This window comes from Panthera tigris, chromosome B1 (assembly GCF_018350195.1).
Source record: "Panthera tigris isolate Pti1 chromosome B1, P.tigris_Pti1_mat1.1, whole genome shotgun sequence".
Taxonomy (NCBI): domain Eukaryota; kingdom Metazoa; phylum Chordata; class Mammalia; order Carnivora; family Felidae; genus Panthera; species Panthera tigris.
Genome location: NC_056663.1, coordinates 101,422,763 through 101,439,432, shown reverse-complemented (window position 1 = coordinate 101,439,432; position 16,670 = coordinate 101,422,763). Strand labels below are relative to the sequence as shown.

At 35.1% G+C, this 16,670-nt stretch overlaps 1 protein-coding gene across 12 annotated transcripts in view; it reads left to right on the top strand.

Annotated features, from left to right (window-relative positions):
* The window catches only part of KIAA1109 (KIAA1109 ortholog), a 214,937-nt gene that overhangs the window by 151,439 nt on the left and 46,828 nt on the right, over positions 1–16,670 (top strand). For all 12 annotated transcript variants that reach the window (XM_042983961.1, XM_042983959.1, XM_042983962.1 and 9 more), the window contains 5 exons: positions 11,216–11,313; positions 12,068–12,253; positions 12,853–13,021; positions 14,557–14,768; positions 15,855–16,053. In XM_042983961.1, coding sequence (XP_042839895.1) covers positions 11,216–11,313; positions 12,068–12,253; positions 12,853–13,021; positions 14,557–14,768; positions 15,855–16,053 — 864 coding nt within the window. The remainder of the gene's footprint in view (positions 1–11,215; positions 11,314–12,067; positions 12,254–12,852; positions 13,022–14,556; positions 14,769–15,854; positions 16,054–16,670) is intronic.

The following is a 16,670-nucleotide window of genomic DNA, read 5'->3' as shown; positions in this document are numbered from 1 at the left end:
GGAGCCTGTTTCAGATTCTGTGTCTCCCTCTCTCTGCCCCTTCCCCACTCATGCTCTGTCTTTCTCTATCTCTCAATAAACGTTAAAAAAAAATAATAATAGTGAAACCACACCTATAAATTGTCATCAAGAGGAGATTCCTCCATGTTGGTGAATAAATTCATTTATTCATTTAACAGATTTATTAAGTATCTGGGTATTCAATTATAATTTTAATGAGTTCTATGAATGAAAAGAACAAGGTACTATGTGTCAGAGAAAAACAAAGGAATCAGAGAAGGCTTCACAGAGGAAATCAAATCCAAAACCTTATGAATGAAATCTAGTTTGGCAAGAAAGAAGTAGAGAAGGTGCAGGCAAAGCTTATGGACCAGTATTTAATAAGGCCCCAAACGGGGACAAAACTCATTGCATTAAGGAAATAAATTATGTAGCACTTGTGTGAGTAACAGATTTTCCTGCTTCTCATGAGGTGGTTCTGATTTTATCTGAGGTTGGGAAGCTCTGAAATGATTATATTGAAGAAGCCCAATAGAGCTATAGAATTTCATAGGTTAAGTCATAAAAAATCAGATCGTTGGTAGCTTTGGAGTTTTCCTGAAAATGGTTGAATACAAACCATTAAGGAAGAAAAAAATAAATAGCAAAGCCCTTTCTGCCAATGAAGGTGTCTCTATTTGGGGAATATACAAAAGTATTGATGTGGCCCATCTACCTGGTTAAAATCACATTAGAACTTTGGAATATGGAAGTTAATATTTTAAGCAGGTTTATGAGTTCTAAAGAATATTTTCAAGTCTCTTATTGCTGAATATATATAATGAAAAAATAAATAGACTCAAAGTAACTAATTTTGTATCTTTCATGGTTAAAAAGCTAGCATTGTAGAGTGCTAGTATCAGACTGCCACTATACATTGCCCTTAAGATGATTTTTTTGAAGGAGAAAAGCTTTTTCTTAAAATCTTTTTCTTTTTTCGTTTTTTAAATTTTTATTTAATTTCTTTTTTAAATTTACATCCAAGTTAGTTAGCCTATAGTGCAACAATGATTTCAGGAGTAGATTCCTTAATGCCCCTTACTCATTTAGCCCATCCCCCCTCCCACAACCCCTCCAGTAACCTTCTGTTTGTTCTCCATATTTAAGAGTCTCTTATGTTTTTGTCACCCTCTCTGTTTTATTATTTGTGCTTCTCTAACCTTATGTTCATCTGTTTTGTATCTTAAAGTCCTCATATGAGTGAAGTCATATGATGTTTGTCTTTCTCTGACCAATTTTGCTTAGCATAATACCCTCTACTTTCATCCACATAGTTGCAAATGACAAGATTTCATTCTTTTTGATTGCCGAGTAATACTCCATTGTATATATACACCACATCTTCTTTATCCATTCATCTGTCGATGGACATTTGGGCTCTTTGCATACTTTGGCTATTGTTGATAGTGCTTCTATAAACATTGGGGTGCATGTGCCCCTTCGAAACAGCATACCTGTATCCCTTGGATAAATACCTAGTAGTGCAATTGCTGGGTTGTGGGGTAGTTCTATTTTTAGTTTTTTGAGGACCCTCCATACAGTTTTCCAGAGTGGCTGCACCAGTTTGCATTCCCACCAGCAGTGCAAAAGAGATCCTCCTTCTCTGCATCCTTGCCAACATCTGTTGTTGCCTGAGCTGTTAATGTTAGCCTGACAGGTGTGAGGTGGTATCTAATTGTGGTTTTGATTTGTATTTCCCTGATGATGAGTGATGTGGAGCATTTTTTCATGTGTCAGTTGGCCATCTGGATGTCTTCTTTGGAAAAGTGTCAATTCATGTCTTTTGTCTATTTCTTCACTGGATTATTTGTCTTTTGGGTGTTGAGTTTGATAACTTCATTATAGATTTTGGATACTAACCCTTTGTCTGATACGTCATTTGCAAATATCTTCTCCCATTCTGTCAGTTGCCTTTTAGTTTTGCTGATTGTTTCCTTTGCTGTGCAGAAGCTTTGTATTTTGATGCGGTCCCAATAGTTCATTTTTTTATTTTTTAAAATTTATTTATTTATTTATTTATTTTGAGACAGACTGCAAGTGGGTTGGGGCAGAGAGAGAGGGAGGCACAGAATCTGAAGCAGGCTCCGAGCTGTCAGCACAGAGCCTGATGTGGGGCTCGAACTCACGAGCTGTGAGATCATGACCTGAGCTGAAGTCGGACACTCAACCAACTGAGCCACCCAGGCGCCCCTCAATAGTTCATTTTTGCTTTTGTTTCCCTTGCCTCCAGAGACGTGTTGAGTAAGAAGTTGCTGCGGCCAAGGTCAAAAAGGTTTTTGCCTGCTTTCTCCTCTAGGATTTTGATGGCTTCCTGTCTTACATTTACGTCTTTCATCCATTTTGAGTTTATTTATGGTGTAAGAAAGTGGTCCAGGTTCATTTTTCTGCATGTCGCTGTCCAGTTTTCCCAGTACCACTTGCTGAAAAGACTGTTTTCATTCCATTGGATATTCTCTCCTGCTTTGTCAGAGATTAGTTGGTCATACGTTTGTGGATCTATTTTTGGGTTCTCTATTCTGTTCCATTGATCTGAGTGTCTGTTCTTGTGCCAGTACCATACTCTCTTGATGATTACAGCTTTATTTTTTTTTAATTTTTTTTTTATGTTTATTTATTTTTGAGAGACAGAGACAGAATGCGAGGGGGTTGGGGCAGAGAGAGAGGGAGGCACAGGATCCGAAGCAGGCTCCAGGCTCTGAGCTGTCAGCACAGAGCCTGACACGGGGCTGGAACTCACAAGCTGTGAGGTCATGACCTGAGCGAAGTTGGATGCTCAACCAACTGAGCCACCCAGGCACCCCGATTACGGCTTTATAATATAGCTTGAAATCTGGGATTTTGATGCCTCCAGCTTTGGTTTTCTTTTTCAAGATTGCTTTGGCTATTCGGGGTCTCTTATGATTCCATACAAATTTTGGGATTGTTTGTTCTAGCTCTGTGAAGAATGCTGGTGTTATTTTGATAGGTATAGCATTGAACGTGTAGATTGCTTTGGGTAGTATTGACATTTTAACAATATTTGTTCTTCCTACCCAGGACCATGGAATATTTTTCCATTTTTTTGGTGTCGTCTTCAATTTTTTCATAAGCTTTCTGTAGTTTTCAGTGTATAGATTTTTCACCTCTTTGGTTAGATCTGTTCCTAGGTGTTTTATGGCTTTTGGAACAGTTGTAAATGCAATCAATTCCTTGATTTCTCTTTCTGTTGCTTCATTGTTGGTGTATAGGAATGCAACTGTGCATTGATTTTATATCCTTTGACTTTTCTGAATTCATGGATCAGTTCTAGCAGTTTTTTGGTGGAACCTTTTGGGTTTCCCATATAGAGTAACGTGTCATCTGTGTAGAGTATCGTGTCATCTGTGTAGAGTGAAAGTTTGACCTCCTCCTGGCCAATTTGGATACCTTTTATTTCTTTGTGTTGTCTGATTGCTGAGGATAAGACTTCTAATACTGTGTTGAATAACAGTGGTGAGAGTGGACATCCCTGTCTTGTTCCTGACCTTAGGGGGAAAGTTCTCAGCTTTTCCCCATTGAGGATGATATTAGCGGTGGGTCTTCATATATGGCATTTATGATCTTGAGGTATGATCCTTCTATCCCTATTTTCTTAAGGGTTTTTATCAAGAAAGTATGCTGTATTTTGTCAAATGCTTCCTCTGCATCTATTGACAGGATCATGTGGTTCTCGTCCTTTTATTGATGTGATGAATCGTACTGATTGTTTTGTGATATTGAACCTGCATCCCAGGTATAAATCCCACTTGGTCATGGTGAATAACTTTTTTAATGTATTGTTGGATCCGGTTGGCTAATATCTTGTTGAGGATTTTTGCATCCATGTTCATGAGGGAAATGGGTCTATAATTCTCCTTTTTTAGTGGTGTCTTTGTCTGGTTTTGGAATCAAGGTAATGCTGGCTTCATAGAAAGAGTTTGGAAGTTTTCCTTCCATTTCTATTTTTTGGAACAGCTTCAAGAGAATAGGTGTTAACTCTTCTTTAAATGTTTGATAGAGTCGGGGCGCCTGGGTGGCTCAGTCGGTTAAACGGCCGACCTCGGCTCAGGTCATGATCTTGTGGTCTGTGAGTTTGAGCCCCATGTCGGGCTCTGTGCTGACAGCTCAGACTCTGGAGCCTGTTTCAGATTCTGTGTCTCCCTCTCTCTGACCCTCCCCCGTTCATGCTCTGTCTCTCTCTGTCTCAAAAATAAATAAACATTAAAAAAAAAATTTTTTTTTTAAATAATAAATGTTTGATAGAATTCCCCTGGAAAGCAATCTGGCCCTGGACTCTTGTTTTTGGGGAGATTTTTGATTACTCATTCAGTTTCTTTACTGGTTTTGGGTCTGTTCTAATTTTCTGTTTCTTCCTGTTTCAGTTTTGGTAGTTTATATGTTTCCAGGAATTTGTCCATTTCTTCCAGATTGCCCATTTTATTGGCATATAATTGCTCATAATATTCTCTTATTATTGTTTTGTTTCTGCTGCGTTGGTTGTGATCTCTCCTCTTTCATTCTTGATTTTATTTATTTGGGTCCTTTCCTTTTTCTTTTTGATTAAACTGGCTAGTTGTTTATCAATGTTGTTAAATCTTTCATAGAACCAGCTTCTGGTTTCATTGATCTGTTCTACTGGGTTTTTTGTTTTTTGTTTTTGTTTCAAAAGCATTGATTTCTGCTCTAATCTTTATTATTTCCTGTCTTCTCCTGGTTTGGGGTTTTATTTGCTATTCTTTTTCCAGCTCTTTAAGGTATATGATTAGGTTATGTATCTGAGACTTTCTTCCTTCTTTAGGAAGGCCTGGATTGCTATATATTTCCCTCTTAGGACCACCTTTGCTGCATCCCAGAGATTTGGGGCTGTGGTATTATCATTTTCATTGGTTTCCATATACTTTTAAATTTCCTTTTTAACTTCTTGCTTAGCCCATTCATTCTTTAGTAGGATGTTCTTTAGTCTCCAAGTATTTGTTACCTTTCCAAATTTTTCTTGTGGTTGATTTCGAGTTTCATAGCATTGTGGTCTGAAAACATGCACGGTATGATCTTGATCATTTTGTACTAGTTGAGGGCTGATTTGTGTCCCAGTATGTGATCTATTCTGGAGAACGTTCCATGTGCACTAGAGAAGAATATATATTCTGCTGCTTTAGGATGAAATGTTCTGAATGTATCTATTAAGTCCACCTAGTCCAGTGTGGCATTCAAAGCCATTGTTTCCTTGTTGATTTTCTGTTTACACGATCTGTCCATTGCTGTAAGTGGGGTGTTGAAGTCCCCTACTATTATGGTATTATTATCAATGAGTTTCTTTATGTTTGTGATTCGTTTATATATTTGAGTGCTCCACATTTGGAGCATAAATGTTTACAGTTGTTAGGTCTTCTTGGTGGATAGACCCCTTAATTATGATGTAATGCCATTCTTCATCTCTTGTTACAGTCTTTATTTTTAAAGTCTAGATTGTCTGATATAAGTATGGCTACTCCAGCTTTCTTTTATTGACCATTAGCATGATAGATGGTTCTCCATCTCCTTACTTTGAATCTGAAGGTGTTTTTAGGTCTAAAGTGGGTCTCTTGTAAACAGCATATAGATGGATCTTGTTTTCTTATCCATTCTGTTACCATATGTCTTTTGTTTGGAGCATTTAGTCCATTGACGTTTAGAGTGAGTACTGAAAGATATGAGTTTATTGCCATTATGTTTCTTGGAGTTTCTTGGAGTTTCTGGTGGTGTTCTCCGGTCCTTTCTAGTCTTCATTGCATTTGGTCTTTCCCTGCCCTCCACCCCCCCCCCCCATCTTTTCTCCCCTGAGAGTGTCCCCCTTAAAATTTCTAGCAGGGCTGGTTTAGTGGTCACGAACTCCTTTGGTTTTTTTATAGCCTCGCTGGATAAAGAATTTTTGGCTGCATATTTTTCTGATTCAGCACATTGAATATATCCTGCCACTCCTTTCTGGCCTGCCAAATTTCTGTGGATAAGTCTGCTGCAAACCTGATCTGTCTTCCCTTGTAGGTTAGGGACTTTTTTTTCCCTTGCTGCTTTCATGATTCTCTCCTTGCCTGAGTATTTTGTGAATTTGACTATGACATGCCTTATTGATGGTCGGTTTTTTTGAATCTAATGGGGGTCCTCTCTGCTTCCTGGATTTTGATGTCTGTGTCTTTCCCCAGGTTAGGAAAGTTTTCTGCTATGATTTGCTCACATAACCCTTCTACCCCTTTCTCTCTTCATCTTCTGGGACCCCTATGATTCTGATGTTGTTCCTCTTTTTAATGAGTCACTGATTTCTCTCATTCTTAAATTGTGCTCTTTTGCCTTAGTCTCCCCCTTTTTTTCTGCTTCATTATTCTCCTTAAGTTTGTCCTCTGTATTGCTGATTTGCTGCTCTGCCTCCTGCATCCTTGCCACCACATCAACCATTCAAGATTGCAGCTTAGTTATAGCATTTTTTATTTCATCCTGACTAGCTTTTACTTCTTTTATCTCTGCAGAAAGGGACTCTAATCTATTTTTGACCCCAGCTAGTATCTTATTATCATGATCCTAAATTCTGGTTCAGACATCTTGCTTGTATCTGTGTTAAGTCCCTGGCTGTCATTTCTTCCTGCTCTTTCTTTTGAGGTGAATTCCTGCTGAGTTCTGTGGTTCAGGTTGTGCATATTGTTGTGTTAATCCTCAAATCAGTTTTCTAGGTGTGCAGGACGGTTTAGTATTGATCTGGCTGCATTTCATGGATGCGAGACGCAAAAAACAAAAACAAAACAAAACTTCCATGCTATTCCACCATCTTGGCTCCTCTAAAATCTTTTTCTTTTAATGTTTATTTGTTTTTGGGAGAGAGAGTGAGTGAGCATGCACAAGCGGGGAGAGACAGAGAGGAGGGCAGAGGATCCAAATAGGGCTCCACTACTCCTCAAACTCAGGATCTTTGAGATCATGACCTGAGCCACCCAGCAACCGAGAAAGGCTTTTCTTAACCTTTGAATTGCAATCAGTGAGGAGTGAAAGTATATTCCTAAGTTTATGAAGAATGAACTGGAAAAGAAGACTAAAAATTAATATTCTAACCATGAAGACTTACCAATCACTGTGGAGAATTCAGAAATAAGATTCTGATTCTAAAGTCATTTAGTGGCTAGGTCTGATCCTTGAGTCATTCCTGACTGGAGACAGCCATGAACTCTAGGAAAATAGCTGAAAGTAAGTTGTGTATCATCTAGCTATCACCAGAACCTCATAGAGTGGAGATCTTATCAAAACCAGAGAAGGTACTCTTTACTGAGAGGGAATGCTTTGAACCCTTATAACCAAGTTTCTTAGTATTCTAATCTCGGTATTGCTTCCCTCGTCTACCAAATCTTCATAGCTTTTGTCCTTATTTCTTTTTTTCTTACACCTTTTTCTAATGCTTTTCCTTAATATTACATTTAGCTCTAGGACATTTTCTCAATATTACATTTAGCTCTAGGAATACTCATTTACATCAGTCATCAAGTTTGTTAGGAAATTCTTTTTTGAGGAATCAATTCTTGTAATCTTACTCTCACGGACTCCCTTGATTTTAGAAAGACATGGATAATCACTGACCTAGTAAACATAAAAGATTTATTTTTGAATATGTACAGTCATCTTAGAAACATATAAGGAGGTTCCCTTCTGAGAATTGGGCCTTTCATATATTTAATTCATAATGAGGTAAAAAAAAAAATGAAGTTAATGTGACTAACAGTATCTGATATTTCTATAAGCTAAAATTATTGTGTAATACATTTGTAAGAGATGGAGCTCTTGCTTTTACATTTTAAGAAAAATAAATTTTTCTGAAACTACTAAAAGATATTCAAGGCTGTGATAGATCAACAAAAAAATAGGCTTTTAAAAAAATGGACTTTACTTATTAGAGAATGTTTAGGTCCATAGCAAATTGAGGGAAGGTTACTGAGATTTCCCAAATATCCCCTTGTGTCCAGTCATGTATAGCCTCCCCCATTATCAGCATCCCCCACCAGAGTGGCACATTTGTTACAAATGATGAATCTGCATTGGCACACCATTATCACCCAAAGTCCATAGTTTACATTAGGGTTCACTCTTGGTGTTGTACACTCTGTGGATTTAGAGAAATGTATATTGACATTTATTTGCCATTATAGTATCCTACAGGGTAGTTTCACTGCCCTAAAAATCCTTGGTGCTCCACCTATTTATCCCTCCCTTGGTTGCTCCCATATTTTGGCAATTATGAATAAAGCTATAAATATCTGTGTGTAGGGTTTTGTGTGGACATAAGTTTTTAGCTCCTTTGGGAAATAACCAAGGAGTGTGATTGCTGGATCATATGGTAAGAGTGTGTTTAGTTTTATGAGAAACTATCAAACTGTCTTCCCAAGTGGCCATACCGTTTTGCATTCCCACCAGGAATGCATGAGAGATCTTGTTGCTACACATCCTTAACAGCGTTTGGTGGTGTCAGTGTTCCAAATTTTGGCTATTCTAATGGGTTTGTAGTGGTATCTTAAGATTGTTTTGATTTGCATTTCCCTGATGATATGATGATATGTATAAAGCATCTTCCCTTGTGCTTATTTGCCACCTGTGTATCTTCTTTGGTGAGATGTCTGTTAAAGTCTTTGGCCCATTTTTTAATCAGGTTTTTTGTTTTCTTATTGAGTTTTAAGAGCTTTTTGCATGTATTAGAAACAGTCCTTTATCAATTATACCTTTTAGAAATATTTTTTCCTAGTTTTGGCTGGTCTTCTCATTCTCTTGACACTGTCTTTTGCAAAGAAAAATTTTTTAATTTTAGTGGAGTACAGTTTATCAGTTCTTTCTTTCATGGATTATGACTTTGGTATTATATCTAAAAACTCATCGCCGTACTGAAGGTTTATTTAGGTTTTTTTCTTATGACGTTTTATAAAACGTTTATAGTTTTGTGTTTTACATTTAGATCTGTGATCCATTTTGAGTTAATTTTTGTGAAGCATGTAAGGCTTACGTCTAGATTCATTTTTTTTGCATGTGGATATCCAGTTATTCCAGCACCATCTATTGAAAAGACTATCTTTGCTTCATTATATTGCCTTTGCTTCTTTGTCAAAGATCAGTTCACTATATTGATCTCTTTCTGGGCTCTTTGTTCTGTTCCAGTGACATTGTCTCATCTTTCACCAGTCCCACACTGCCTTGATTACTGTAGTTTGTAGTCTTGAAGTCAGGTAGTGTCAGTCCTCTAGCTTTTTTCTTCTCCCTAATTGGCTATCCTGGGTCTTTTGTCTATACACACCTTAGAATCAGTTTGTTGATTCCCACAAAATAACTTGCTATGATTTTGATTGGAATTGCATTGAATTTATAGATCAAATTGGGAAGAAATGACATCTTGACAGTATTCAGTCTTCCTATCCATGGACATGAAATATCTTTCCATTTATTTATTTTATTTATTTATTCATTCATTCATTCATTCATTCATTCCATACTCTTGTTTGATATCTTTCCTCAGAATTTTGTAGTTTTCCTCATGTAGACCTTGTACGTATATTATTAATTTATACCTAAGTATTTAATTTTTTGTGGTGCTAATGTAAATGGCATTGTGGTTTTTGTTTTTCTTTTTGAGAGAGAGAGAGTATGCACACACACACGCATGTGTGGGGAAAGAGCAGAGAGAGAGGGAGACAGAGGATCCAAAGCAGGCTCCGTGCTGTCAGCACATAGCCAGTGTGGGTCTTGAATTCACAAACTGTGAGATCATGACCTGAGCTGAAGTCAGACACCTAACCGACTGAGCCTAGCATTGTGTTTTTCATTTTAAATTCCACTCTTTGTTGGAAAGTGATTGGGCTTTGTGCATTAATAACCTTACATGCAACCTTGCAGTAATTGCTTATTGGTTCCAGGAGTTTTTTTTGCCAGTTCTTGCAGATTTTCCACACAAATAATATATATAATCCTGTCATTTGTGAACAAAGACAATTTTATTTTCTCTTTCCCAATTTATATACCCTTTATTTCCTTTTCTTGTGTTATTGCATTAGGTAGGACTTCTTGTATAATGTTGAACAAGATTGGTAAGAAGAGTCATCCTTGCTTGTACCTTATCTAAGTAGGAAAGTTTCAAGCTTTTGACCGTTAAGCATGATCTTAACTCTAGATTTTTGTAGATATTATCTAATTGAGGAAATTTCCTCTATTCCTTTTTATTGAGAGTTTTTATTATGAATGGGTGTTGGATTTTGTGAAATGCTTTTTCTGCATTTCTCTCTTTTATTTAAATTTCTTCTTTTCATTTAAATAATCTCTATACCCAACGGGGACTCTAATTCATAATCCCAAATCAAGAGTTGCACAGTCTTCCAAATGAGCCAGCCAGGCACCCCTTTTTCTGCATCTCTTGATATGACCATGTGATTTTTTCTTCTTTAGCCTATTGATGTGATAGATTGCATTAATTTGATTCCCTAGTGGAGAAAACTTCTCATCCCATATGTATAATATGCTCCCTGGGATGATGCTAAACTCAGCATACATACAAAAAGATTAATCACTTTAAGATGGAGAATTTAAAGATTATATATGCAGAAAATTTTTTTCATCAAGAGGAAGAAAAGTGGAAATAGAAGTTATACATTAAAACATCAGAACATTATTTTGTGGATGTCATATTGATGGACAGCAAATGATATTAATAGGAACTGTATCCCAGGGTCTCCTACCCCATGTTTTTTTTTTAATTTATAGGACCAACCTTTGTTGACATACTCTTTATTATTAGCACATATTAGCTTATGTTTAAAATTTCTCCACCTTCATTTTTTTTATTTTGTTTGCAGCACATCTAAATGTAAATAACATTTTTGATTGAAGAAACTAGTCCAATTTACTTTTTTCCCATAAATGGAAAAATGAGACATATAATTACATTTGTTTAATTATATACATAATGTTTTAATTTCGCCCTTATAAAATGTTCTTAATAAATGCCTACATGTGCAGTATTATCCCTATCTTATATCTATGGCAGGAAATGTAACATGGCTAAGGTTCCCTAATAACAATTGGATTAATAATCAGAAAACAGAAAATAACTGTTCTATATTTTTTTAAATGAACAAAATAATTATCATTTTCCTTTTAAAGTGATTTCCTCACACCCACATTTACTTAGGTGGGGAGCAGCCTATTCCTCTTTGGAATGAACATGATGGGACGGCAGATGGAGATAAGCCTAAAATTCTACTCTATTCCCTGAATTTGCAGTTTAAGGTAACATACAAATAATTATACTTTTCAAAGTATTTTTCTAATTTTTTAATTCTAAATTTCTAATTTTTTAGTTATAGAAAACTCATATTATACATAAATGTGCCAAGTAGAAAATAAAAATGAAGTATAACCCCATCCACTCAAGAGAAAAGGCTTTAACAAGTGAATATTCTTTAGTACTTTTTTCTATTTGTATTTTTACATATGCATATTATTTATGCATTTTAAAAACTTTGGATACCTTTCCATGTCAGAACATATAGATCAACTTTATCTTCCTCAACAGCTCTACTATTTATTATATAGTTGTAACAGTTTATTTAACTGTTCCCTACTGGTAAATATTTTAATTTTTTTCTAATTATTACAGCTATAAGTTACTCTGTAAGATATATTTTGTACATTTGTTCAATTAACAATAATACCTTAATAGAAACCTTAATATTTCAAATATTTAAGATATCAGCATTGTTAAAAATATCATTATTACCAAATAGTTCTTTAATTATAATTAATGTTTTTAACCCATGAACAGTTCAGATGTTAAATACAAAATACTAAAATGAAATTTAATAGCTAAAAAATCCACTACTAATATGAGAAATTAAGGAATGTTGACAGCTTTATCAGCTCATTAGACAACCCATATGTATTTTAAACATGGCTATTTTATCATATATTGAAAGGTGTCATTTAAGTGAGTGTATATTGTTGATTTAAGATTCTTGTTTTCCCTCCTAACATAATCTCCTAGGGCATCCAAGTAACAGCCACAACTCCATCAATGAGAGCTGTGAGATTTGAAACTGGATTGATAGAGCTGGAACTTTCAAACCGACTTCAAACCAAAGCCTCACCAGGAAGCAGCAGCTATCTGAAACTGTTTGGTAAATGCCAAGTGGATTTAAATCTGGCATTAGGACAAATTGTCAAACATCAGGTGAGTACAGAATTTGCTGACATTAGAATTTTGGCTTTTAATTTTGTATATCAATTTGAACTACTTTAAATATTACTATACTTTAAAAAAAATGTTTTTAATGTTCCTAAAATTTTTAATTGTAATTGGAGTGAAGAAGCCTCATTTAAGAAGGCCTTTAGAGTTTTAGTTTGACATTTTACTTAGTGTTTTGGGTGTTATATTATTAGTTTATAGTTTAGTGCAAATGCAATCATGTGAAGCTTAATTCAGCATCTTCATAAATATTTGTTTATAATTTCTTTTTATTTTGTTAAGCATTATTTTTTTATTTCAGCACTCGGTACTAACATTGGCCAACTCTTAAAATGTTACTAAGTTTCTTACTATTTAATATTGGTAAGTTTTTCTTGCCATAATGTTAAACATAAAAAGTTAAATATATATACACACACAGCAATAAATCAGATTTTATTTTATAAAAATTTAACTTTCACAGCTCATGGGGAGCTTTTTTGTTACTGTTGTTTTATTTTGCTAGAAATTATTAAAATGTTTAGTTTTTTTTGTCGGAACATTTTCCATTACTTGATTTTATTGAGCCTTTAATTTTATTTTAGGTTTATGAGGAAGCTGGTTCTGATTTTCATCAAGTTGCCTATTTTAAAACCAGAATTGGATTAAGAAATGCCCTCCGAGAAGAAATCAGTGGTTCTTCAGATAGAGAAGCTGTGCTTATTACCTTGAATAGACCAATTGTTTATGCACAGCCTGTGGCCTTTGACAGAGGTAAGATAAAGTCCATCAACACTGTCTTGTTGGAGTTAGAAACGTTTTGGAAATGTTGGATAAGAATCATTTGTAGTTTACCGGTGTAAATACTTGACAGCTAAATGTCTCCTAAATTTGAAATGTGAACATCCAAGAAAAGTTTGTTGTTTATATCAGCTTTTAAAGTTATTTTATTTTTTAAAGTTATTTGCCTTCTACATGGGATATATAGGATGTCTGATTCAGAATTCTGATTGTAATGCTAATAAGCTTTCCTTTCAAAAACTAATGTACCCATTTGTTTTGACACTGTCTATTCACTTATTCTGTCTGTAAACATTTCCTGTCTGGGCATGGAATACAAATAAGGAAAACAGGACCTTTGCCCTCAAGGAACTCTCAGTCCAGTGGGAAAGAGCAAAGTACACTACAGAGAGGAGTTAGAGAGATACATGTTCTAGTATCTGAGTGAGCCTCTAACTTTGCCTGTTCTTCTTAGAGGGAAAACTAATTCTTCAGATTCAACTTGGAGTTAGAAGTTCACTAGGAAGACAACGAAATGACAGCTTGTCTTATTTATCTTTGTATCTGAAGTTTTAGAACAGTCCCTGGCTTATAGTAAGAACTACATAAATGTTTACCAAATGAGAGAGAATATGAATGAGTATATATGAACACAGAGGTCTAAAAACTATAGCAGCTTTCATAAAAGAAAATAATAGGAAATAAGGCTGAACAGATAGATACAATCTCATTACTGTATATTGGGCAAATATGTTGGAATTGTAACCTAGAAGTAATGAAGAACCATTTATGACGCCATTTAAGATTTAAATTGGTGTAGGCATTGGCCGGTGATAAGTCTGTTAGAAAACTGTTCTTTTGGCAGTGTTATGGATAACATTTTATTTTGTTAAATTCTGTGCACTTACTCTTCATTTCACATCTTACCTTTCATCAGCTTTCAACAGTTCTTAAAGTACTTTGCATTCTTTGTGTCCAGGATACTTGCTTTTCTTTCTACTTCTCTGGCTCCTTCATGTTTACCTCCTCTTTAGGCTTCTCCCTCTATACACAGCATTAAATGGAGGTTTTCCTTAAGGTTTCATTCTTATTACAGACTCAGATGTCTTGACTTTTGTAGGTCACATCTTTTTAATGTATACTCCTACTGTTATGTACCTCTCCTTCAGGAATTTTTAACAGTTGTAACAGTAAAGTCTACAAAGTTGGGGACCATGTTTTGTTTTCATTTGTTATTGCATCCTGTTGCATAGCATCTAATTGGCATTTCACAAATAATTTATTACATGAACAAATGGACCTGGATTATTTTCTTTTTTCTGCCATTATGCATTTGCCTGCTTTCTGCTTTTTTTTTTTTCCTCTGTCAAATTGACCATATCATCTTAGATCCTAATTCTAATGCTGTATTTTTTGGTGGGAATAATTTTAGTAATAAGCCAGATTTTGTAGCTATTGAGGTTTACTTGCCTTACAGCTTTACAGCTTTCATTTAAATTTTCTTTCCTCCCTGCCTTAATTATAAAAAGCTGTGCTGTTTTGGCTGAATTATAAGGCTGCCTATGACAACTGGAATGAACAACGAATGGCTTTACATAAAGATATCCATATGGCTACAAAGGAAGTAGTAGATATGCTACCAGGTATCCAGCAAACATCAGCCCAGGCCTTTGGGACTCTCTTCCTCCAGCTTACTGTGAATGATCTGGGAATATGTCTGCCCATCACAAATACTGCGCAGGTACAGAAAATCAAATCATAGTCTAAGATTAAGAGTGAAACATTCTACTAACCATTTCTATGTATATAGAGTATAACAATTTTTTCAGATTAACAATTTATAACTTGGGTTTAGTAAATAGCAAGTAAAATTGAATTCCTTCAGCCATTATTCATCCACAGTGTATTAAATAGGTATCTCATGAGACTTTGCTCTGAAGCGCTCTTCATCAGAATTATGATGAGATTGATACCCATCTAATAAGCCTTAATTTTTACATTGGAAATAAACAGCTTAGTTTTCAGAATCTTTTTGTTTTGTTTTTTAGCAAATAAGTCTTTGGCATGCACTTGTTAATAAAATAGAAGCAAAAGAACATTTAAGAATACTGTGTAATAGGGTTTAGTAACCTCATCTAAATTAGAGTAGGGAATTTCAAAATGCTTTTAAGCTGAAATAGTTGGTAATGAAACTTGCAAAGTATGTGTGTTGGATAAAGCAAGAGTTTTCATAATTTAGGACTAATTCTTAGGAGTACATATTTGCGTGGACACGTGTATGAGACAAAAAAGGGCTATAAACCCCTATCAGGCTTAAGAAATTAAAATTAGAACAAATACAGAGGTCTATTTTACTGTTAAAATTTACTGTAAATAACCTGTAACCTGTTGTCAAATGGGTTTATCTTTTAGTATTTTGTTTGGCAACACGCTGTGAAGAAAAGCCCTGGGTTGAGGATTGGCAACATATATTTATGCCTCAGGAGTTGAAAAATGGTAGTTTTTTAACGGCATGATGGACAGAACTCAGGAAAGCCATACACACTGACGGTGGTTGTCATAATGAGAATGTTCCCCACAACTAAATCAGAAGCTTGAGATAGAAAACTAGATAATTAACCTTTTGCGAGTTAAAAAAGAAAAAGACGCACATGGCAAATGTATTTCACTTCAGTAATTTTTAAAAGCATCTTTTTACGGTACTTTCTAATTAAACTTTCTAGGCTTGACGTTTTCCAGACTTTTGTTCCTAGGAATTCTGTGAGAATTTCCAAATTTAAAAAAGTGTTGTATTTTGTCTTATTTTTTTCTTCAATATATTTTGCAGTCTAATCACACTGGAGACCTTGACATTGGTTCTGCTTTAGTATTGACCATTGAAAGTACTCTCATCACTGCTTGTTCTTCAGAATCTCTGGTTAGTAAAGGGCATTTCAAAAACTTTTGTATTCGTTTTGCTGATGGCTTTGAGACGTCGTGGGATGACTGGAAACCAGAAATTCGTGGCGATCTAGTGATGAATGCCTGTGAGTGACTTATTTTCTGTATGATGTTTAGAATTTGTTTAAATTGAAAAAAAAAACAGAAATAGTGTCTTTATTTGTGAAACCAAAGGATGCTCAGCTATAGGAATGTTATTGGATTTTGTGAAATAAGAACTATTTCTAGTTAAATGTTCATATTTGTGAAAAATGTCTGGTTTCAGTAGTTTGGGTAAGTAAACCAATTAGGCATTCTGCTTAATAGTATAACAGTTGAAGATTTGTTTACTACCTGATTTGTTCCTGTAGTTGATTCATGAATGACCAGATAAAGCATCTTTGTTCTGTGGGGATCTTGAAAGAAAGTGATAAATGTGTAAGAACTAGTTCATCATATAACATAGAACAGGTTGTAGATAACCAGGAACAGGAACTCCAGCCACAAAATATTGACGTTAATAAATCCACGTGTCTAAATTTGTAAGCTACAGAGTATAACTTGTGTGAATTCTTCCAATTCCATAATACTGGAGGTTGGGAGTAACTAAAGCTGTGTTTATATACAATTTTGAAAGTATATGGGTTTATTTTTATTTTAATGTATTAAATATTATAGCAGAGTTAACAAATCACCATTAATATTATAATAAAGAAAAAACTGC